The sequence below is a fragment of the Cherax quadricarinatus genome, chromosome 7 (genome assembly GCF_038502225.1).
Source record: "Cherax quadricarinatus isolate ZL_2023a chromosome 7, ASM3850222v1, whole genome shotgun sequence".
Taxonomy (NCBI): Eukaryota; Metazoa; Arthropoda; class Malacostraca; order Decapoda; family Parastacidae; genus Cherax; species Cherax quadricarinatus.
In genome coordinates, this window is record NC_091298.1 from 68,158,848 (window position 1) to 68,183,562 (window position 24,715).

The window sequence follows — 24,715 nt, forward strand, 5'->3', positions numbered from 1 at the left end:
TAAACTGTTGTATTCTGGGCACCTCTGCCAAAATATGGTTATGTGCGAGTGAGGTGAAAGTGTTGAATGATGATGAAAGTATTTTCTTTTTGGGGATTTTCTTTCTTTTTGGGTCACCCTGCCTCGGTGGGAGACCGCCGACTTGTTAAAAAAAAAAAAAGTGTAGAAATGTTGAGATATAGTAAAACTGCATAATTCAGGGACTTAACTAAAGCTGCAATACTTATATCAATACTGCAGCTACATGAAAGCAACAAAATTAAGGAAAGTAAAACAAGTTAGTGTATTTTAGGTGTTCATATTTTTTATCAAAGTTCTCCTTCACTTTACAGATAAAGTACTCAATAGTATTATGAATAGAAAGAGAGTGGTTCCCTCTTTCTCAAAGTTATCATTATCATTAATGATATCTCAAGCACATAAGTATTATCAGTGATCAAGTCATAAGGATGATGAGATTGTGATATGAAAAATATTAAAACTGTGACATGGGGATCCTTAGGGAACACTGATGCTCAAGCTCTTGCAACCAGAGGACTGCACATTGGCCCAGGTTTTGCAAGGTGAATGCACCCTAGTCGCAGGATCTCCCTGCCACCTCCTTAGGACAGCTTGTGATGTCATTTTTAAGCTGAACTGGCCGTCCAACACACATGACGGATGGACACTACGCTATGGCGGCTGGGATGCCATAGAACGTACTTGTCTGCCCGCCAGCAGTGTGGTCAGCTGAGTTGGGGCGAGCTGGCACTAACACACACCCTCACAACAGAATGCATACAACACAAGTAACTACATACACAAGAATGCACACAGCAAGAGTACATAATATTAGAGGATACAGAGAGACAAAGCATCCATAGATGGAGATATGCTAAAACAGAATCTGATATTTACGAGAAAGGTCAGTTAATATTGATAGTAAAATAAATGAAAAATACTAGATGCAAATTATGATGATGGTATTATTATTACAAAAAAAAAAAGAAAAAAAGACACTCATTTCTCGTCAAATATTGGATGATGAAGGGGCTCTGGACAGGGAAGCAGTGATGGCATTGCCTTGTACGTGAAAGACGAGTGACTCAAGAAAGGTTTCCCATTTTGTCCTATTTATGTTCCTAGAGCAACATGGCTGGTCGGTGACATTGAAAGTGCTGGAAATGACTAAATGAGTGCCAAGATGATGCAGGCATGTTTCACCCCTCACATATATATTGTCCCCTTACAACACAGGATAATTTATCTGGATAGTTTGTATACTTGGCAGAAAATGGGACTGGCAGTTTATTTCATGTAAGTCTTCTGGGAGAGCTCAAAGTTCCTGATAGATTTTCGGACATCATCGAGGAGTGAGGCGGTGCGGGTGTCAGGCACAGTGCGGCGGATCACATTGCTACGGATACCACGCTCTGCGAAGGCCATACGGCGAGGGTAATCTGTAAGAGAATTCAATAGTTACTGACCACTCATTAGCAGATATATGACTTGCCTCTCTGGCAGATCCCTGGGAATACAGGATTCCACCTCTCCAATACTGACACTTCCCTGGGAATACAAGATCCCACCTCTCCAATACTGACAGTTCCCTGGAAATACAGGATCCGACCTCTCCAATACTGACAGCTCCCTGGGAATACAGGATCCCACCTCTCCAGAACTGGCAGCTCCCTGGGAATACAGGATCCCACCTCTCCAATACTGGCAGCATCCTAGGAATACAGGATCCCACCTCTCCAATACTAACAGCTCCCTGGGAATAAAGGATCCCACCTCTCCATGACTGGCAGCTCCCTGGGAATATAGGATCCCACCTTTCCAATACTAACAGCTCCCTAGCGATCCAAAATTCCCACCTCACCAGTACTGGCAGCTCCTGTGGGATGCTACTGAGGTAGAGAGGTTTGAGCAGCCGAGTGCTTGAGTGAGAATCCTGCTAACCCATTTTACAACATGAACATTGAGTATATTTAAAATTTAATAACAAATTTATGTAATTTATAGCCATTGAATTGTTTTGATTATATTAAGACTAGCATACATGTAATATGACAACAGCAGCAAATTGCTATTGATTTCAGCCAAGCATTCTGATAGCCAGAAATTTGAAAAAATGGCAGATAATGTACATGATTACAACTTCTTTTGTTAAAAACACTGAATACAAAAGCAGCTCTGGATTTTTGTAAATCCTACAACTTTACTCCACCTGCATAGTGTGAAGAAATGTAAAAAGTCAAACATTATGTTGGTGACATAACAATACACTACATAATATGTATTACAAATTATTTCCCAAAGTAAACATATGCATATGAAATTCAATTCAAGTTTATTCTCTATAAGGGTTACAATGTGGGGGTTTATTTTATAACATGTGGTCTACATGTTATAAAATACTAATTACAGAGGGGGCCACTAGGACACCTAGCATGGCTAAGCATTTCGAGCAGACTTAGATTAATTCCTAACATTAAATCCTTACAGATTATGGTATTAAGGCTAAGTGACTACATCATAATTTGTGAGTTTAGCAATGTGAATGCTTTTGTTTTGGCACAATACAAAGTGTCTATATTGGAGTATCATAGGCAAACTTATGACTAGTTAGGATTTATTATTTTAAGATTAAGATTAGTATTTCTGGGTTTATAGTCAGTGGGTGAGTGAGTGTAATTGTGAACCACCAGGTGGTTATCATGTAGTTAGTTGTTGGGGTGGATCAGGGAGATAAGATGTTTTCTAACTGTAGTTTTGAAAGTGATGAATGTGTCTGCAGTTCTAGAGTTTTCAGGTAGGGTGTTTCAGATTTTAGGTCCTTTGAAATACATTGAATTTTTGTAAAGGTTTAGTCGAACACAGGGAATGTCATAGAGATGTTTGTGTCTGGTGTTATGCCTGTGGATCCTGTCACAACTATCAAGAAAGCATTTTAGGTCAAGGTTAATATTGGAATTTAAGGTCCTGTAGATATAGATTGCACAGGGAGTAAGTTTAGATCTATGAAGAGTGGGGGGGTGTGTTGCCGGGGATGGGATTTAGTGATTATTCTTACTGCGGCTTTTTGTTGGGTTATTATTGGCTTTAGGTGTGTTGCTGCAGTTGAACCCCAAGCACAGATAGCATAGGTGAGGGAGACATCAATTGATTACTAGAATTTGCCATTGATATTCTGAAACAATATCACATTGCTATTGTTAGGCACTAGCCTATTAGCATGTTTAAAATCAGTAGATAAGGTTGTGGGTGCCCATGGATATTTTAGCATATATAATGAAATGAACCTGTCCACACTGTTGAGTTGCACCATTACTGAATTTCCAACAATTCAAATATTATGTACAGATACAGGCATTAAGACTGTCCTTTCATATCAAATGAATTTTATGTACTACTGTACAAATAATGTTTTATTTGCTGGATATTATATAACTAACATATAAACAAGAGGACAAGTTACTTTGAAAGAGATAAGGGAGGAGCATGGTAATCTCACCACCAGATTTGGTATCCATATACTTGACGAGCGAGCTGTAATAGTTGTCCCCGTAGTCCCAGTTGTAGTCGTAGAAACGGGGCTTGCGCCTGTTCCAGTGTACGAAGAACTTGGGCTTCTTTTTAGGCGCTGGAGGTGGTTCAAGAGCTTCTTCCCCTTCAGCGGGAGCCTCACCCTCGGCAGGGGCAGGTGCCTCCTCGACCGGGGCGGGTTCTGTGGTTGGGCAGCAAGATGTTACATGATGCACTTTGCTATCACCACAACCCTAGAGCCCCCATATACACACAAAGCTGATATACCTATCAACTGAGTTGCTTCACTTGCCTCTACAGTAAAACCTAAACTGTCTGCAGACATGTCATGACATGAACCATGGGTGACATGTCGTGATGTGTTTCCTGACTGTGTGTGTGTGTGTGTGTGTGTGTGTGTGTGTGTATAGTGGAACCTCAGCTGTCAACTGCCTTACTTGTCGAACAATTCAGTTTTCAAATGAGACATTCGAGAAAAATATGCCCTGGTTTTCATACGTGCTCTGGTTGTTGACGGACAATGCTCCCAGGTTTGAAAAATTTTTTTAAATTATTTTTGCTTATGAAATGATAGTGAATCTTTTTCCAAAGATAATGAAACCAAAAGTACAAAATTTGAAAGAAAGCTCATGGAATTATGCTATCACGAAGTTAGCGGTCTCAGTGATATTTACGCATTGGTGATTTTGCCCATTTTGAGCCCTATTTTGGCCCAATTCCACTGTTCGAGTCGACCAAACTCATAGCTATTTCACTAGAACTCTTTTTATTCTATCGATATAGTACAAGAAACTGCTATTTATCTATTTCAACTACCCAATAAAGTGATCTAAAATTACTAATTTGGCTAATTTCACACAAAATTCAAGAAAGACCAATTTCAAAATAGGGTCCAGAATAAACAATGCAGACATTCCTGGCACTAAAATAACATTTTATCTGTTCATCAGTCATGTCTCCAGGCCTCTCTTATATAATGCTTGCTTTTCATTTTGAATTTTTATTCATACAAAAATTAGAAGATTTACTGTTATTCAGACTACTGCATAATTGTAATAATTGTATAATATCAGTGCATTTGTGAATGCATATTACATCCACCAGTTGCCAAGTATTGGACATGTGATGTGATTTGTTTACTCTTGAACATCGGCAAAAATTGAACAGTTCTGCTACTTAGAGCTAAATTTCAAACTACTTTTAGTCTGTAAACCATTCAAAATCATCTCTATTTCTGTAATATATCATTCATTCTATCAAATGAGACCAAGAAAACGAGAATGCAACCATAAATACCATACAAAAATACACTGCAAATTTGCTGTTTTAATCCAAAAACATGGTTGTAGTTTTTTGTTTCTCATTATGAACTGTGTTCTGCAGGATTTTTTTTTATACTGTGCACACTGACCATGCAGATCCATTCTCTCACATGTAGGCCTATCAGCTTCTGCAAGATTTGAAGCTGCTAGAATTTTTCCATTAGCTCTCCTCTGACAGGTAAGAGGCAGTTCAATTTTCATTTAGTATTCATTTTTACAGATTCCTTGTGATATATAATTTTATACACTGTTTTATGTAGTAGTTAGTACATTATTATTAATAAATTATTATATTGTCGTATGGGGTCTGGAACGGATTAATTCTGTTGACATTATTCCTTATGGGAAAAATTGCTGTGATTGTCGAATCAACACCTGAAACAAATTAAATTCAACAACCAAGATTTCACTGTATACATATATATATAATATATACATACATATTCTTCTTTTTAGTAGTCTATATGGATAAAGGGGTTACTAGCCCATTGCTCCTGGCATTTTAGTTGACTCTTACAACATGCATGGCTTACAGAGGAGAGGTTCTTGTTAAACTCCCCCATGGATATGAAAGGAAAAAGTAATAAGAACAAGAACTATTAACATAAAATCAAAGAAAAACTCAGATGAGTGTGTATACATAAATGTGTACATGCATGTGTAGTGTGACTTAAGTGTAAGTAGAAGTAGCAAGAAGTACGTGAAATCTTGCATGTTTACGAGACAGAAAAAAAGACACAAGCAATCCTACCATCATGTAAAACAAATACAGGCTTCCATTTTACACTCAAATGGCAGTAGTACCTCTCTGGGCAGTTGCTGTCTACCAACCTACTAAAAGTGAGTGGTGCATTGAGGTATCTGTGGAGACAAAGAACGTTATCCATGGAGGCAAAAAAGGGAATGTACGAGAGTATAGTGGTGCCAACACTTTTATGTGAGTGTGAAGCATGAGGAGGTAGCTGGAGGCAGTGGAGATGTTATGTCTAAGGGCAATGTGTGGTGTAAATATAATGCAGAGAATTTGTAGTGTGGAATTAAGGTGTGGAGTTACTAAAAGTATTAGTCAGAGGGCTGAAGAGGGGCTGTTGAGGTGGTTTGGTCATCTAGAGAGAATGGAACAAAGTAGAATGACTCAGAGAGCGTATAAATCTGGGGTTGGAGGGAAGGGGGTAAAGGAGGTTTTGTGGGCAAGGGACTTGGACTTCCTGCAAGCATGCATGAGCATGTTAGATAGGAGTGAATGGAGACAAATGGTTTTTGTGGCCTGACAAGCTGTTGGAGTGTGAGCAGGGTAATATTTTGTTTAAAGATTCAGGGAAACTGGTTAGCTGGACTTGAGTCCTGGAAATGGGAAGTACAGTGCCTGCACTTTAAAGGAGGGGTTTAGGATATTGGCAGTTGGGAGGGATATCTAAACTGTTGTATTTGAGCACCTCTGCAAAGACAGATTATGTATGAGTGATGATGAAAGTTTGTTTTCTTTTTGGGTTTTCCTCTTTTTAGGTCACCCTGCCTTGGTGGGAGATGGCTGGCGTGTTAAAAATAAATAAATAATATATATTATATACTTTCGAACACCGAGGTTCCACTGTATTTGTATACAAGAGCTTTGCCCAAACTCCTGCAACCACAAATAGGTGAGCGCACGAGCGCGTGCACGCGTGCACACACACACACACACAAATTGAAAAAGGCAGTCTCGTAGGGTGAATTATGTTTTCTTCAAATGTGGGGAAATAATGATAATAGCCAGAAATCATCTTGTTAATGTTAAATGTTTTTGTTGTTTAAAATTATTAAACCAAATTAAAATGAAATAAACTAATAAGTACAGTATACATGTATTAAGTTTTGTTAAAATATTATTTTAAAAACAATAACTAACTTTTCATTAAAAACTGTGAAAGAAACCATGCATATAATGTTCTACAACAAAATTTTTTTATTTTAACAGTGATTAATATTACTTAAATAGGAAATGCAAACGAATTTACATAGCAAGGTAAGAGGGTAATCTACTCTAAACATGCCATTTTTTTGTAACAGTGTTTCAGTTGAATTCACTAATGTGTTAAGGTTACATTAACTCTTCAGTAAAAGTGTAGGTCAACTAGTGTCTACTATGTTTGTGTGCCTTGAGACAATTATAATGCAATAACTGAACGTTCTGTTGTTTGAATACTAACATACATGTCCTAGCATAGACACCACTTACACATCAACACAATAATGATAACTTCTCTTCACTATGTTTGACTACTAACACATATTCTAGCAGACATACACACCAATGCAATAAGGGAGTGCAGTATACAAATACGAGAGAAGTTAAACCAATAATGAAACAGCATAATGTAAGGTGGAAACAAGATTGAAGGTTCGGAAAGAGGTAAAAATCGGGGAAAGTTAAGATGGTTGTAAAGTATTTAGAAGGAAAGGTTTTTAACTCAAGGATTTGAGTCAGGTTTGAGAGACATTTTGATCGTGAGACTGGGACTTGAGGTTTAAGACAAAGCTATAACGTGAATCTAAACACACAAGACAGCCGCTGCTACGTCCTCCTGGTACACTGCAGTGGGTATGACAAACATTGATTAATGTTAATTAGTTAAGTGTGGTGAGGCATTAGCTAGCAGCATCCTGGGGTGTGGAGAACCATTGGTCAGGTAGTACATCAGCTGCTCTCTCCGCCTGTTCTTCATGCTCGCTTACTCCACCTGCTCTTGCTATTCACCATATACTAGAATGACTATTAATTGCTAGCATTTATGCTAGAATAATTGTTCATTTCTAGCTAGGTGTATAATGCACTGCCATTATTCTAGAAACCGCAAATGTAGCATCTGGCATAGGCACTAAACTACTATTTTGCAAGTTGGGCACGACACTGTTGTATCAATGGAGGTATGTGTTGACGGATACAACTTGCATCGTCACATAACCGTCATTGGTACAGGCACGCGGGCCAGGCCGAAGTGATTGATAGGTAGCAGGCCCCACTGAGGCAATAGGTGGGTGGCCAGTGCTGCCGAGGTGGTTGGTTTGTAGGTGGCCGACTAGGCTGAGGTGGTTGGTTTGTAGGTGGCTGACTAGGCTGAGGTGGTTGGTTTGTAGGTGGCTGGCCAGCCTTAGGTGGTTGGTTTGTAGGTGGCTGGCCAGGCTGAGGTGATTGGTTTGTAGGTGGCTGGCCAGGCTGAGGTGGTTGGTTTGTAGGTGGCTGGCCAGGCTGAGGTGGTTGGTTTGTAGGTGGCTGGCCAGGCTGAGGTGTTTGGTTTGTAGGTGGCTGGCCAGGCTGAGGTGGTTGGTTTGTAGGTGGCTGGCAAGGCTGAGGTGGTTGGTTTGTAGGTGGTTGGCCAGGCTGAGGTGGTTGGTTTGTAGGTGGCTGGCCAGCCTTAGGTGGTTGGTTTGTAGGTGGCTGGCCAGGCTGAGGTGATTGGTTTGTAGGTGGTTGGTTTGTAGGTGGCTGGCCAGCCTTAGGTGGTTGGTTTGTAGGTGGCTGGCCAGGCTGTGATTGGTTTGTAGGTGGCTGGCCAGGCTGAGGTGGTTGGTTTGTAGGTGGCTGGCCAGGCTGAGGTGGTTGGTTTGTAGGTGGCTGGCCAGGCTGAGGTGTTTGGTTTGTAGGTGGCTGGCCAGGCTGAGGTGGTTGGTTTGTAGGTGGCTGGCAAGGCTGAGGTGGTTGGTTTGTAGGTGGTTGGCCAGGCTGAGGTGGTTGGTTTGTAGGTGGCTGGGCTGGCCAGGCTGAGGTGGTTGGTTTGTAGGTGGCTGGCCAGGCTGAGGTGGTTGGTTTGTAGGTGGCTGGCCAGGCTGAGGTGGTTGGTTAGTAGGTGGCTGGCCAGGCCTGAGGTGGTTGGTTTGTAGGTGGCTGGCCAGGCTGAGGTGGTTGGTTTGTAGATGGCTGGCCAGGCTGAGGTGGTTGGTTTGTAGGTGGCTGGCCAGGCTGAGGTGGTTGGTTTGTAGGTGGCTGGCCAGGCTGAGGTGGTTGGTTTGTAGGTGGCTGGTCAGGCTGAGGTGGTTGGTTTGTAGGTGACTGACCAGGCTGAGGTGGTTGGTTTGTAGGTGGCTGGCCCGGCCAAGGTAGTGGGTGGGCGGCCAGCCCAGCCAAGGTAATGGTGAGTGGGTGGCCAGTCCAACTAAGGTAGTGGGAGGGTGAGTGGCCGGTCCAGCCAGGGTAGTGGGTGGATGTTTGGCCGGTCCAGCCAGGGTAGTGGGTGGATGTTTGGCCGGTCTGGCCAAGGTAGTTTGGCCGGTTCGGCTAAGGTAGTGGGTGGCCAGTCCAGCCGAGGTAGTGGGTGGCCGGCCCAGCCAAAGTAGAGGGTGGGTGGCCAGTCCAGCCAAGGTAGTGGGTGGGTGGCCGGCCTGGCCAAGGTAGAGGGTGGGTGGCCGGTCCGGCCAAGGTAGAGGGTGGGTGGCCAGTCCGGCCAAGGTAGAGGGTGGGTGGCCGGTCCAGCCAAGGTAGAGGGTGGGTGGCCGGTCCGGCCAAGGTAGAGGGTGGGTGGCCGGTCCGGCCAAGGTAAAGGGTGGGTGGCCGGTCCGGCCAAGGTAAAGGGTGGGTGGCCGGCCCGGCCAAGGAGGAAGACACCAGCAGTGCGGCTAAAACCATAGCAGAAGCTATCCCTACAAGTGAAACCGGTGCACTGCCTTACCCCCGTTGCGCTGCTGCTGTTGCACACCGTAACGAATACAGTGTGCACATTCAGCAGCCATGGAGGAGAGGCAAAGCACTGGTTGTATAGAGGCAGTGGCAGCGGCAGTGGCGGCGGCGATAGATGGTAAGAAAGAGAGAGAGAGAGACATGACCGCTGGTACCACCTTCCTCCCAGTAGCTGACGACCGTTTCCGAGTCTGGTTCACCTCCAGCAGGTTCAGGCTCAAGTACAGGCTCAAGCACAGGCTCAGGTTCAGGTTCTGGTTCTGGTTCTGGTTCCGGTTCTGGCTCCAACTGAGGCTCAGGGGGAGCCTCCGTCTTTTCTTCCTTCTCTCCCTTTTTGGCCTTCTTCTTCTTCTTTTTGTCTTTATTAGAGGAAAGTACAAGTGAGTGTTGGGTCCCTGGTCACTAGAGTTGCTACCTTCTTCACCTACCTAAAGTTCACCTCCTAGTTATTTAGTTAAGTCAAACAAAACATAGCAATGTTCAATGAAGATTAAATAAATCCATTCATATTAGAAACAAAGTATTAAATAACGACACCGTCCGTGACTCGTAAGGCAGAGACTTTTTGTTACACAAATGAATTTACAAGTTATCATCTGCACTGTTATGACTAAAGATGTATATCTCTTAATGTATACAGTAAGAGTTGATTGTTTTAGGGATTAAAGTATTGACCTTGATGGTGATAAGTAAGACGTGCAACAGTCAGGTATCTTTATTCCGAAACGTTTCGCCTACATAGTAGGCGTCTTCAGTCACGTACAGAAGACATAGCAGGAGTAGAGATGTGAAGACGATGTAATCAGTCCATCACCCTTATAGTCTTAATAAGTAAGTTTATTCAGGTATACACAAATACAGTTACATAGAATTATCATACATAGCAGCATATGTGTAGAGAACCTAGGATAACCCAAAAAAGTCAGAGTGACCCTCGTGTAGTCGGTAGACTTGAAACTAAATCAATTTGAACTTTTAATAACTTGGTGTAATAGGCATTCAGACATTTGAAAATTTATCTCAAGAATATTAGATTTATAGTGTGATCTTCGGTCCTCTTGCAGGGCATGACCCCTCAGGGAAGGTTCCTTGATGTTGGTGAGGGGCTCTTGATTTAGGGAATTGGATCTGTGCTCCAGTTCCCCGAATTAAGCCTGAATGCCTTCCACATCCCCCCCAGGCGCTGTATAATCCTACGGGTTTAGCGCTTCCCCTTGATTATAATAATAATAATTGCAGGGCACGAAGCATATTATATGCTGCTGCCGGATATAAGATGAAAACTATTAATTTAAGTGATATTAAGCATTCTGGTGTTGGGATTTTCCCGTATAAATATTGGTAGTCTACGATGAGAATTTCTTTTGCCAGATATTTGAGAAGGAAAAAAACTAATATTAACCTGTACATCTCTGCCTGCAACACTTCAGTGCGATACACACAATACTTAACCAGTTAAATATCAGATTCGCAAATTTGAATTCTTTAAGATTTTTAGATTTTTTTTTTTTACTTCTTCGTACTGTGGATTTAGAAAAGAATTTCTAGTGCTTGCCTTTCAGTTAATGAAATGTAACTGACAATTTCCTTGATGTTTTGTCGTTGAAATCACAACTTAAGAATTGTTTACATGTCAGAATGCAAAATTAAAAGACATTTTGATCGAGCAGTGAAGTAGCTAGTCTTTGTGAATTAATTATGACGATCCAGCAATGACTGTAAAGGTAGGTTGCAGTTTCTTTGCTTTGAAATTAATTAATTATTTTTCCAGTCCAGTCCAAGTCATACAGTGACCCAATCCAGCCAGGTCTAACTCACACTCACTCATGTGTTTGTCTAACGTATTCTTAAAACTATACAACGTTTTAGTTTGAATGACGGTACTCGGGAGTTTGTTCCACTCATCCACAACTCCACTGGTAAACCAGTGCTTTCCGATATCGTTTTTAAATCTAAAATTTTCCAGCTTAAACTCATTGCTGCGAGTTCTGTCTTAGATATTTTTAGCACGTTATTTACACCCTCTGTATTTATTCCTGTTTTCCATTTATACACCTCAACCATATCCTCCCCAGTTCTACGCCTTTCTAGAGAATACAACTCTAGTGCCCTCAGTCTATCCTCGTAGGAAAGATTTCTGATACATGGGATCAACTTTATCATCCTTCTTTGTACGTTTTCCAATGCATTTATATCCATTCTGTAATATGGTGACCAGAACTGTGCATAATCTAAATGAGGCCTAATCAACGATATACAGAGTTGAAGAATAACCTGAGGACTCTAGTTATTTATACTTCTTGATATGAGGCCAAGAATTCTATTCGCTCTATTGCGAACACTTACGCACTACTATCTTGGTTTTAGATTACCGCTAACCAGAACTCCCAAATATTTTTTCGCAATCACTGATATTAAGATCTACATTGTTTAGTTTATAAGTATCATGGTTATTTTCCTTTCCAATGCAAAGAACTTTGCATTTGTTTATATTAAACTGCATCTGCCACTTCTCCGACTATTGTATTAGACTATTCAGATCTGCAGCACTCTTGTGTCCTCGTCAGAATTAATTTGATGGCCTATTGTGGTGTCATCGGCAAACTTGCTTATATCGCTGTTTATTCCCTTGTCTCTGGAAGATTAACGCACTGTTGTTCAGCATCAGCTCATTTCAAAGTCCAGCCTGATCTAAGGTATACCACCACCAATAGTCAATAGTAGTCAACTCATACTTGGTAACTGTTTACTGAACAGTGAACTGAGGCAACAGGTGTCAGCAAACTTGCCATCATCTCGCCATCTAAGATATTGTAACCCAGGTCCTTTCGATTAAGCACTGAGCAAGTTACCATTGAGGCTTTTTGACCCATGTGGGGTTGGTGCATTTTTTAACATAGTAATGATACCAGGGTGTTCAAAAACTGAGACACAACACGTGGAGAGGTATGTTGATTAGTAAATTAAAAAAAAATGTTGAATGCGTTGGGCATTAAAATTTACACAAAGTGTACACGACAAATTGTGTTACTGATCACTTGTTTTTTATCATTTCCTGATATACCCTCTACTCTACGCTCAATGTTGATCTCTGGCTCTTCCAGTGTATCAGGCTGATTTGGTTACATAGTATTTTTTTTATAAAGAAATCCTGTAACTTGAACACCATTTTTGAACTTAATGAACAGTGAACAAAGAAAAAATATATATTAATATATTATATATATATATATATATATATATATATATATATATATATATATATATATATATATATATATATATATATATATATATATATATATATTCTCCATGGGTTGCATTTATTCTTTAACTCCTGTAGCACTGAAACTTGACTATTGTGCAATTGCGCTCATACCCACATACGCTACCACAACTCTTGTGACTCACTACCTTCCCCCCCCCACCCCACTCTTCCTAGTTTTAGCTGTAGTCAGCAGTGGCACCCAGGTCGAGGGCCAGTGCCAGAATGTGTCGTCGGAAATAAGACAGTTTGTTGGCAGGGTCTCTTGGTGTAAGTCTTAGCTACCAGCACCTGGGAGTACCAGCATCTGGTGCTACCAACATCTAGGGCACCGGCACCTGAAAATGCCAGCATATAGGGTACCAGCACATGAAAATCCCAGCATACTGGGTACCTGCACCTAGGGGTGCTGGTTCCCTTAATGGAATTTGATTGTCTTCCATTTCCCTGTGTGTGTATGAGCGCACCTTGTCAGTGCTCCACTCCGATTCAATAATAATGTCAGCACTTAAAACGGAAACTCATTCACTGAGTTGTTCAGCCTACCTAAGACCATGTAGCTGGCCACATTGATCCGAGACCATGGAGCTTGGCACAGTAACCCAAGACCATGTAGTTAGCCACAGTAACCCAAGACCATGTAGCTGGCTACAATAACCCAAGACAATGTAGCTGGCCACAGTAATCCAAGACCATGGAGCTGGCCATACTAACCCAAAACCATGTAGCCGGCCCAAGCTCATATTAGAGAGAAACATCTGTGTAACAATGGACGGTTGGTAGTCTTATTTTTTTCATATATTTTAGAGTCTTAGATTTCAATATTAAGATTTGCTAGGTGAATGAGCATGTATGCAGCCTAAGGCATTTTTTGCTATGTCACGACATCGGTGAGTTGGCCTACCAAAAATGATATGTGGGTGTTTGTGGGTTGGTTGGTAGATTCCTCAGCTTGCACACAAAGAGTCCGGTATCGATCACCTGCACGAGTGAAGCGGGCACGTTTCCCTACACCTACTGCCTTTGTTCACCTAGCAGTAAGGAGGTACCTGGGTGTTAGCTGACTGTTGTGGGTCTCATCCTGAGGGACAAAATTAAAGGACACCAAGGAAAATAATGAAACTAACCTTCCAGGTTAAAAAATCAAATAGTCTTATGTTAACCTCTTAATGGATGCTCATTCAGCTGCATAGCCCTTGTGGCTTAGCGCTTCTTTTTTATTATAATAATATAATAATAATGGATGCTCAGTGTAATGGAAGTTTCTTAAATTACGAGCAGCTGTACCTTGTATAATGTACCTTGAAGTGAAGGCAGAGCTTGAGGAAGAAGATGCAACTTCTTAGAGAGAAGATTCATCACAAAAAAAAAAAAAAGGATACCAGCAACAATGAATGGAAATTGGTCTGTAAGAGGAGATTGAAACTTAAGATGAAGAAGGTTGAAGAAACTGATAAGAGATTCCTTCCCTGTGCTGCCTGACATGTGGTTCAGTCATCAAGGACGGCAACATTAAATTTACGGACCAATATTGCACCTATGTGCTGTTCACTAAACTTGGCATTATATCTTTGATCTAATGATCCATGCCTGTGTAGAGCACATCAAGGAAGGGGGTTATAACTGTTTGTTACTGGAAGTAAAGAGGTAGACCTCCCAGATTTTCACTTTGCATAATACAAATGAAATTAAGGAACATCTAACAGTATCGAAGGGAACTGCCAATAAAACTTTGTCTAAATGTAGAAGTGGCCCAAAGAACATATATATCACCCATAACGAAAAGTTAGACCATATAAAAATGATTATTCTTTGCATAATAAATGACTCAATTGAACATGAATTTATATCAAACTATATTTGCAGTATATTATAACTAGCAAAACTTAAAAAATGAAATTAAAATCTTATTACCGTAATTTGCACCAGAAATATTTTAATTTGTTTTATTTATAAAATATCAAGAGGAAAGGGTCACAGCTTTGATGCCTGTGAGGGGCTCTTGATCCAAAGAAGCTAGTCGGTCCTTCCCTAAGATCGAACTTTTATTTTTCTTTAGTGGGCCTACATGACGGTATATCTGGACAATTTACTGATAATGAGCAGGAAATGTTTTTTTCTTTTCGAAGTTATTTCCTGTTGGTCTTCACACAAGACAAAGAATATTCCGGAATTTAATAATAGTGAGGACCTGAAGAAATAAATGTAATACTAGTCACTAGCGATATGGTTATCAGGCAGATAGATTGATTAAAGCAAAATAAACCCTCGTGCCCCGACGATCAATCTCACAAGTCAATCTGCCTTCGAGTCACTTATACAGATAATTGTTAAGTTTTGTCAGAGAAATATACGAACATCAAATTCCATGGACAAAATTATATAAATTAAATAGTAAAAAAAAAGCAAGTAGGACAAATGCGGTTAAAGGTTTTTAAAATAGATTAGAAATTATAATGCAAAAAGTGGGGACAATATTCCCCCCAAAATCAGTAGTAATACGTGGTAAAAATGGTGGAAATGTGTGGAACATACTGGTGGAAATATGTGGGACATACTGGTGGAAATATGTGAGATATACTGGTGGAAATATGTGGGACATACTGGTGGAAATATGTGGGACATACTGGTGGAAATATGTGGGACATACTGTCGGAAATGTGGGACATGCGGTGGAAATATGTGGAACATACTGGTGGAAATAAGTGAGGGATAGTGGTGAAAATAAGTGGGAGATACTGGTGAAAATAAGTGGGTATACTGGTGAAAATAAGTGGGATAATGGTTGAGAATGAGGGAGAGAATGGTGGAACCACAGCGATGATATCGTTACAGTGATGATGGCACTATATATATTGATAGCACCACACTGAAAATGGTACCACAGTGATGTCCCCATAAAGAATGATGGTACCATAGTGAAGTTAGCACCAGGGTGATGATGGCACGGCCAATAATAACACCAGGGTGATGATGGCACTAGGCCAATAATAACACCAGGGTGATGATGGCACTAGGTCAATAATGACATCAGGATGATGACGGCACTAGGTCAATAACACCAGGATGATGATGGCACTAGGTCAATAACACCAGGGTGATGATGGCACTTGATTAGTGATAACACCTCTTGGGTGATGATGGCACTTGATCAGTAATGACACCTCCAGGGTGATGATGGCACTTGCTGGTAATAATACCATGGTGATGATGGCACTTGACTGGCAATAACACCATGGTGATGATGGCACTTGACTGGTAATAACACCATGGTGATGATGGCACTTGATCAGTAATAACACCTCCAGGGTGACGATGGCACTTGACAGAGACCATGATGACGGCACTTGACAGAGACCGGGATGATGGCACTTGACAAAGAGACCGGGATGATGGCACTTGACAAAGAGACCAGGGTGATGGCACTTGATAATGACATCACGGTAATATTGGCACATTGTAGTTAATGACATCAGAATGATGATGACACCAGGTCGGTAATGGTACCAGGCTAATAGTGATACTATATGAAGAAAAACGACTGACTGAGGGTAATTAGTGGTTATTACTCATTATTGAAGACATAGGCCGGTTGCAACAAAACGTAGAATCCAAGGTAAATTATCTTCAAACCAAAGAAAAATGAACCACCAAGATGAAGGAATAAATGCTGCGAGTGAAGCGTAGGTTCAGGAGCCTACCTTCGTCACCGGCCATCGTGTGCTACAGAGGAGGACAAGGAGAGTTACCACACCCACCAGCTACACGGCCCCAACTAACTCTCGCTTCAGCAAAGTGGCGCCGGCTATACTTGCATCCTGGCTCGCCAGCTCTTGCCTCACCTCTTCCCCTCCCCCATCCCCGCTCTTCCTCCCTTGTCTCACCACTACCCATTTTCCCCCAAAAATTCGACTCCTCCCCTCCCCTCAATCTTCAGCTTCGAGTCCTCAATTCACTTTCAGTTTTCTTTATTCCTGCATTCCATTTTTCTTCCGTATGACTTTCGTGCTGGATTATACCTTAATGTTTTATTTTTTTCTGAATTTCTACATTATTAATGCAGTATAATGTTGAAAAAATATGCACCAATACTTCGCAAATACGTTTAGTAGGTTAGCATTAGAAGTGGTGCCGGTTGCCTGAGAGAGGGCGCATGTGCAAGTTATTTCTGCCCCCCAGCTAGCTGCCAACACGCCTCTACCAGTCTTACCTCTCGACAATTAAGGACAACAAATGCAAGGACGAAAATATGTTTCATTAGTTCTTTTAATCAGGAACACACAGTGTTTGGGATGGTGATCTCTTGGTAATAATGAAGGGTGGATGGATGATGGATCATAGGTGTTCTATGCAATTTCAGCACCTGAATATTCTTCTAACTCTTGCACTGGGTCTCCACGTACCAAGCTCCGATTACAGCATTTCCTTCCATTCTCCACACCTAACTTCTTGTCCTTTTACCTCCTTCACCACTCAAAACATCACAGTAAAATCCTGAGTTTTTTTTTTTTTGTGTTAAAATAAATGGGCAGGACAAAGCAACACTCAATGAATTTTACAGGATAAGAAAAATGTAGAGATAATTGAAATGGTTAATGGACAAGCACTTAAGGGCAATCCTGTAAACCTCTGGCATCGGTGGAAATTTCTTGGATATTGCCATAAACAGAAAATTATTCAAAATACTGAGTGAGTTTTTCCAACAAGTGGCTAGTGTCAAACTATTTCATTTCGAACTTGACTTCTTATTAAGTAAATTGTTTTATCACTTATGATACTGAAATAGATGGAGCTTTTACATGTTTAAAGAAAAAAATAAACATGTTAAGCCCAGACATAACCGAGAGACTATTTTTTTTAGCAAGGTTCTTATGTAAGGAATGGGAAAGCACATGTTATATACACCAGATGTACATCTGTCTCAGTGGTATGTTTAAGGCCGAGCTTGCGACTTTTTGCCAAACAAGTCGAGTGTAAATTTATTGTTGCAATACCTCAGTAAAAAATCAGTCTCACATAACCAAGTTAATTGTTAAATGATATTAAAACCAAATCTTTATCTTTAAATATAACCAAACTGAAGCTGACTTTAAGATAGGTTTGCTAGGACCAAACTTAATTATGCTGCGTTAATTTTAGCAAAGTTAGATGAAATTGCTATGATAGGTTGTGTGTACAAAATAAAAATTTGTTTATCAAGCTAAAACACACACACACACACACACACACACACACACACACACACACACACACACACACACACACACACACACACACACACACACACACACACACACACACACAAGTGGAATAGACAAGGTGGAGAGAAACAGGATGTTCCAGAGAGGGGACATAGAAACCAAGGGTCACAATTGGAAGTTGAAGACCCAGATGAGTCAAAGGGATGCTAGGAAATATTTCTTCAGTCACAGAGTTGTCAGGAAGTGGAATAGCCTAGCAAGTGATGTAGTGGAGGTAGGAACTATACATAGCTTTAAGATAAGGCATGATCAACCTCATGGAGCAGGGAGAGAGGGGACCTAGTAGCGACCTGGAGTTTACCTGGAGAGAGTTCCGGGAGTCAACGCCCCCGCGGCCCGGTCTGTGACCAGGCCTCATGGTGGATCAGGGCCTTATCAACCAGGCTGTTACTGCTGGCTGCATGCAATCCAACGTAAGAACCACATCCCGGCTGGTCAGGTACCGACTTTAGGTGCCTGTCCAGTGCCTGCTTGAAGACAACCAGGGGTCTATTGGTAATTCCCCTTATGTATGCTGGGGGGGGCAGTTGAACAGTCTTGGGCCCCTGGCATTTATTGTATTGTCTCTTAACGTGCTAGTGGCACCCCTGCTTTTCATTGGGGGGGGGGTGTTGCATCGTCTGCCGAGTCTTTTGCTTTCGTAAGGAGTGATTTTCGTGTGCAAGTTTGGTACTAGTCCCTCTAGGATTTTCCAGGTGTATATAATCATGTATCTCTCCCGCCTGCTTTCCAGGGAGTACAGGCTTAGGTACTTCAAACGTTCCCAATAATTGAGGTGTTTTATCTCCGTTATGCGCGCCGTGAAAGTTCTCTGTACATTTTCTAGGTCAGCAATTTCACCTGCCTTGAAAGGTGCTGTTAGTGTGCAGCAATATTCCAGCCTAGATAGAACAAGCGACCTGAAGAGTGTCATCATGGGCTTGGCCTCCCTAGTTTTGAAGGTTCTCATTATCCATCCTGTCATTTTTCTAGCAGATGCGATTGATACTATGTTACCTGGAGTTTACCTGGAGAGAGTCCCGGGGGTCAACGCCCCCGCGGCCCGGTCTGTGACCAGGCCTCCTGGTGGATCAGAGCCTGATCAACCAGGCTGTTACTGCTGGCTGGAATTTGTTTTATACTCTGATGAAGTTTTAATTTCCTCACATTTACCATATCGGAGTAATTGAAATTTCTCATCGTTGAACTACATATTGTTTTCTGCAGCCCATTGAAAGATTTGGTTGATGTCTGCCTGAAGCCTTGCAGTGTCTTCAGTGGAAGATACTGTCATGCAGATTCGGGTGTCATCTGCAAAGGAAGACACGGTGCTGTGGCTTATATCCCTGTCTATGTCTGATATGAGGATGAGGAACAAGATGGGAGCGAGTACTGTGCCTTGCGGAACAGAGCTTTTCACCGTAGCCGTCTCAGATTTTACTCTGTTGACTACTACTCTTTGTGTTTTATTTGTCATAAAATTATAGATCCATCTACCAACTTTTCCTGTTATTCCTCTGGCACGCATTTTGTGCGCTATTACACCATGGTCACACTTGTCGAAGGCTTTTGCAAAGTCTGTGTATATTACATCTCCATTCTTTTTGTCTTCTAGTTAGACCAGTGAAGAGGCGGGACCAGGAGCTGAGTATCGATCCCTGCAACCACAATTAGGCGAGTACACACACACACACCGGTGAAGAGGCGGGGCCAGGAGCTAAGAATCGACCCCTGCAACCACAAATAGGTGAGTACACACACACACACACACACACACACACACACACACACACACACACACACACACACACACACACACACACACACATACACACACACACACACACACATACACACACACACACACACACACACACACACACACACACACACACACACACACACTAGTAGCGATCAGTGAAGAGGCGAGGCCAGGAGCCATGAATAGACCCCTGCAAGCACAAATAGGCGAGTACTTAACCTGGAGTTTACCTGGAGAGAGTTTCGGGGGTCAACGCCCCCGCGGCCCGGTCTGTGACCAGGCCTCCTGGTGGATCAGCGCCTGATCAACCAGGCTGTTGCTGCTGGCTGCACGCAAACCAACGTACGAGCCACAGCCCGGCTGATCAGGAACTGACTTTAGGTGCTTGTCCAGTGCCAGCTTGAAGACTGCCAGGGGTCTGTTGGTAATCCCCCTTATGTGTGCTGGGAGGCAGTTGAACAGTCTCGGGCCCCTGACACTTATTGTATGGTCTCTTAACGTGCTAGTGACACCCCTGCTTTTCATTGGGGGGATGGTGCATCGTCTGCCAAGTCTTTTGCTTTCGTAGCGAGTGATTTTCGTGTGCAAGTTCGGTACTAGTCCCTCTAGGATTTTCCAGGTGTATATAATCATGTATCTCTCCCTCCTGCGTTCCAGGGAATACAGGTTTAGAAACCTCAAGCGCTCCCAGTAATTGAGGTGTTTTATCTCCGTTATGCGCGCCGTGAAAGTTCTCTGTACATTTTCTAGGTCGGCAATTTCACCTGCCTTGAAAGGTGCTGTTAGAGTGCAGCAATATTCCAGCCTAGATAGAACAAGTGACCTGAAGAGTGTCATCATGGGCTTGGCCTCCCTAGTTTTGAAGGTTCTCATTATCCATCCTGTCATTTTTCTAGCAGATGCGATTGATACAATGTTATGGTCCTTGAAGGTGAGATCCTCCGACATAATCACTCCCAGGTCTTTGACGTTGGTGTTTCGCTCTATTTTGTGGCCAGAATTTGTTTTGTACTCTGATGAAGATTTAATTTCCTCATGTTTACCATATCTGAGTAATTGAAATTTCTCATCGTTGAACTTCATATTGTTTTCTGCAGCCCACTGAAAGATTTGGTTGATGTCCGCCTGGAGCCTTGCAGTGTCTGCAATGGAAGACACTGTCATGCAGATTCGGGTGTCATCCGCAAAGGAAGACACGGTGCTGTGGCTGACATCCTTGTCTATGTCGGATATGAGGATGAGGAACAAAATGGGAGCTAGTACTGTGCCTTGTGGAACAGAGCTTTTCACCGTAGCTGCCTCGGACTTTACTCTGTTGACGACTACTCTCTGTGTTCTGTTAGTGAGGAAATTATAGATCCATCGACCGACTTTTCCTGTTATTCCTTTAGCGCGCATTTTGTGCGCTATTACGCCATGGTCACACTTGTCGAAGGCTTTTGCAAAGTCTGTATATATTACATCTGCATTCTTTTTGTCTTCTAGTGCATTTAGGACCTTGTCGTAGTGATCCAGTAGTTGAGACAGACAGGAGCGACCTGTTCTAAACCCATGTTGCCCTGGGTTGTGTAACTGATGGGTTTCTAGATGGGTGGTGATCTTGCTTCTTAGGACCCTTTCAAAGATTTTTATGATATGGGATGTTAGTGCTATTGGTCTGTAGTTCTTTGCTGTTGCTTTACTGCCCCCTTTGTGGAGTGGGGCTATGTCTGTTGTTTTTAGTAACTGAGGGACGACCCCCGTGTCCATGCTCCCTCTCCATAGGATGGAAAAGGCTCGTGATAGGGGCTTCTTGCAGTTCTTGATGAACACAGAGTTCCATGAGTCTGGCCCTGGGGCAGAGTGCATGGGCATGTCATTTATCGCCTGTTCGAAGTCATTTGGCGTCAGGATAACATCGGATAGGCTTGTGTTAATCAAATTTTGTGGCTCTCTCATAAAAAATTCATTTTGATCTTCGACTCTCAGTCTGGTTAGCGGCTTGCTAAAAACTGAGTCATATTGGGACTTGAGTAGCTCACTCATTTCCTTGCTGTCATCTGTGTAGGACCCATCTTGTTTAAGTAGGGGCCCAATACTGGACGTTGTTCTCGATTTTGATTTGGCATAGGAGAAGAAATACTTTGGGTTTCTTTCGATTTCATTTATAGCTTTTAGTTCTTCCCGCGATTCCTGACTCCTAAAGGATTCTTTTAGCTTAAGTTCGATGCTTGCTATTTCTCTGACCAGTGTCTCCCTGCGCATTTCAGATATATTGACCTCTTTTAGCCGCTCTGTTATTCTTTTCCGTCGCCTGTAAAGGGAGCGCCTGTCTCTTTCTATTTTACATCTACTCCTCCTTTTTCTTAGAGGAACAAGCCTTGTGCATACATCGAGTGCCACCGAGTTAATCTGTTCTAGGCATAAGTTTGGGTCTGTGTTGCTTAGTATATCTTCCCAGCTTATATCGGTTAGGACTTGGTTTACTTGGTCCCACTTTATGTTTTTGTTATTGAAGTTGAATTTGGTGAATGCTCCCTCGTGACTAGTCTCATTTTGTCGGTCTGGGGCTCCACGCATACATGTCTGAACCTCAATTATGTTGTGATCTGAGTATATTGTTTTTGATATGGTGACATTTCTTATCAGATCATCATTGTTAGTGAAGATGAGGTCTAGTGTATTCTCCAGTCTAGTAGGCTCTATTATTTGCTGGTTTAAATTGAATTTTGTGCAGAGATTTAAAAGCTCGTGTGAGTGTGAGTTTTCATCAGAGCTGCCTCCTGGTGTTATTTCTGCAACAATATTATTTGCTATATTCCTCCATTTTAGGTGCCTTAAGTTGAAATCCCCCAGGAGCAAGATGTTGGGTGCAGGAGCTGGAAGATTTTCCAGACAGTGGTCAATTTTTAACAGCTGTTCCTGGAATTGCTGGGATGTTGCATCCGGAGGCTTGTAGACTACCACAATGACTAGGTTTTGGTTCTCGACCTTTACTGCTAAAACTTCCACTACGTCATTTGAGGCATTAAGCAGTTCTGTGCAAACAAGTGACTCTGCAATGTACAGGCCAACCCCCCCCCCTTTTGCCTGTTCACTCTGTCACATCTGTATAGGTTGTAACCTGGGATCCATTTTTCGTTGTCCAAGTGATCCTTTATGTTTGTCTCAGTGAAAGCCGCGAACATTGCCTTTGCCTCTGCAAGCAGTCCACGGATGAAAGGTATTTTGTTGTTTGTTGCTGGCTTTAGACCCTGTATATTTGCAAAGAAGAATGTTATCGGACTGGTGGTATTGTTGGTACTGGGGGGGGATTTTTTTTCCGGCATTAGTATCTGTATCTGTTGGTTTGGAGTGGAGGCCATCGACTGTGGTTCCACTCCAGGAATGACTGGATTTGGTGTACGATTTCTGCCATTTCCTGCCAGTTTTTTTTCCTTCCTGGCACTAAAAAACCTCTCCCTCTTGAGTGGCTGTGGCTACCCAGGTTTTCCCATGACCTGGATGTTTTGTATCTTTTTGTCCCCTTTAGATGGTATGCCTGGCAATTTAAGTTATAGCACAGTCTTTCCTGTACTGAAGAGGTACACATTTCAGGGTGAAAAAGCTTACATGAAGGGAGTTTGCATTTTCCTGTTGTCATATGGGCATGGCATTTTCTAGGGTGGTCATAGTTGCATGTCCCATCTGTTTTTCCAGATTTCCCATGCCAGCAGATACCAAGTGCATAGTATGTGCACAGGCTTGGTTTCCGCTTGCCTTGGGTTTCTGTGACTGTATTCCCTGTTGGTGCATGTTTCCCTGTCTTACTTCTATCCTCCCTAGCACCAACAATGGAGCTCCCACCAGTTGTTTTTGGTAATTTATCCTCACTATTGCTATTGGAGTCCTCTTGTTTGCTATTTCCTGCGGTATTTCTAGTTTGCAATATTGGTTTTATCTTATCTTTGACTACACTTGTTTCCCTACTATGGCTCCTGTCCCCTATGAGGTCATTTATATGTATTCCTTCCTGCGTATAATTCCCGACTACCTGGACAAAATCTCCAGCTTCACCATTACTGTCTCCCAGGACAGTATCTCCAGCTTCACCATTTCTGTCTCCCAGGACAGCACCTCCAGCTTCACCATTACTGTCTCCCAGGAAAAAGCAACTGAGCGAGGAGTTTGAAGAGAGGTTCAATACCTTTAGAAGGGAAACTGAAGCAGCATGCACTAAGATAAGGAAAGAGGTCCCTGTATAGGCAAATAGGGCTAAAATGACAGAAAAGGGCACTAAAGCTGGACGAGGAAATAAGGATGAGGGGTGACTATGGAGGGAAGAACTCAGAGAGGATTTAGAAGAGAAATTTGATTCCCTTCAGAAGGAAGCACTGTTAATATGGACTGAAGCAAGAGTCTACAGAACAGATCAGTAAGGCTACTATAGCAGAAGAAAGAGCTCTCAAGATGGAAGAGGTAATGTTAGGGCTGAAGAAGACCATAGAAAGAAAATGAAGATGAGGACAATAGAGGGGGAAACAAAGGAGAGGGAGCAGAGAGGTCGAGAGAGAATAAGATTGAAAGTCACTAGCAGAGATGCTCATTGAAGATAGGGAAGCTAAGGAACTGATAGTAGAGATGACAGGGGTAATAAGAGGAAGAAAGAGGGAGGTCATTGATGATCAATGACCTCTAGGAGGCTCGCGAAATAGGGCATGGGAATGTGAGTGTGAGATTATATCTATCAACAGGTGATCAGAGGAGATGAAGGTATTGGGCAGGTGGCAGATTTTCAGAGGATCGGGATGTTTTCCCAAAGGAAACAAAACCCGCAACACCAACCTCTTTCCAAGCCATCTCAACTCTGAGACACCCACATCCCCCAGCCCCTTCCGGTTCCAGCATGAACACTAATACCAGCCCTCACCTTTATCCTTCTCCCTTCCTTGACCACATCCCTGGTGACGAGGCAAACATTAACTC

General features: G+C 42.3%; 1 protein-coding gene across 2 annotated transcripts; it reads right to left on the reverse strand.

Moving 5' to 3' along the window:
- Positions 1-282: 282 nt before the first annotated feature.
- LOC128686987 (diacylglycerol kinase kappa) lies at positions 283-16,604 on the reverse strand. Of its 2 annotated transcripts, none has more exons than XM_053774343.2 (4): positions 16,471-16,604; positions 9,663-9,863; positions 3,497-3,709; positions 283-1,439 (listed from the first exon to the last, which is right to left on the reverse strand). In XM_053774343.2, exons 1-4 carry the CDS (start codon positions 16,484-16,486, stop codon positions 1,288-1,290), a joined length of 582 nt encoding a protein of 193 aa, XP_053630318.1. In that variant the 5' UTR covers positions 16,487-16,604; the 3' UTR covers positions 283-1,287. The 2 variants fall into 2 exon arrangements, with proteins under 2 accessions (XP_053630318.1, XP_053630319.1); XM_053774344.2 differs by having other exon boundaries at positions 9,705-9,863; positions 16,471-16,602.
- Between the last annotated feature and the right edge of the window lie 8,111 nt (positions 16,605-24,715).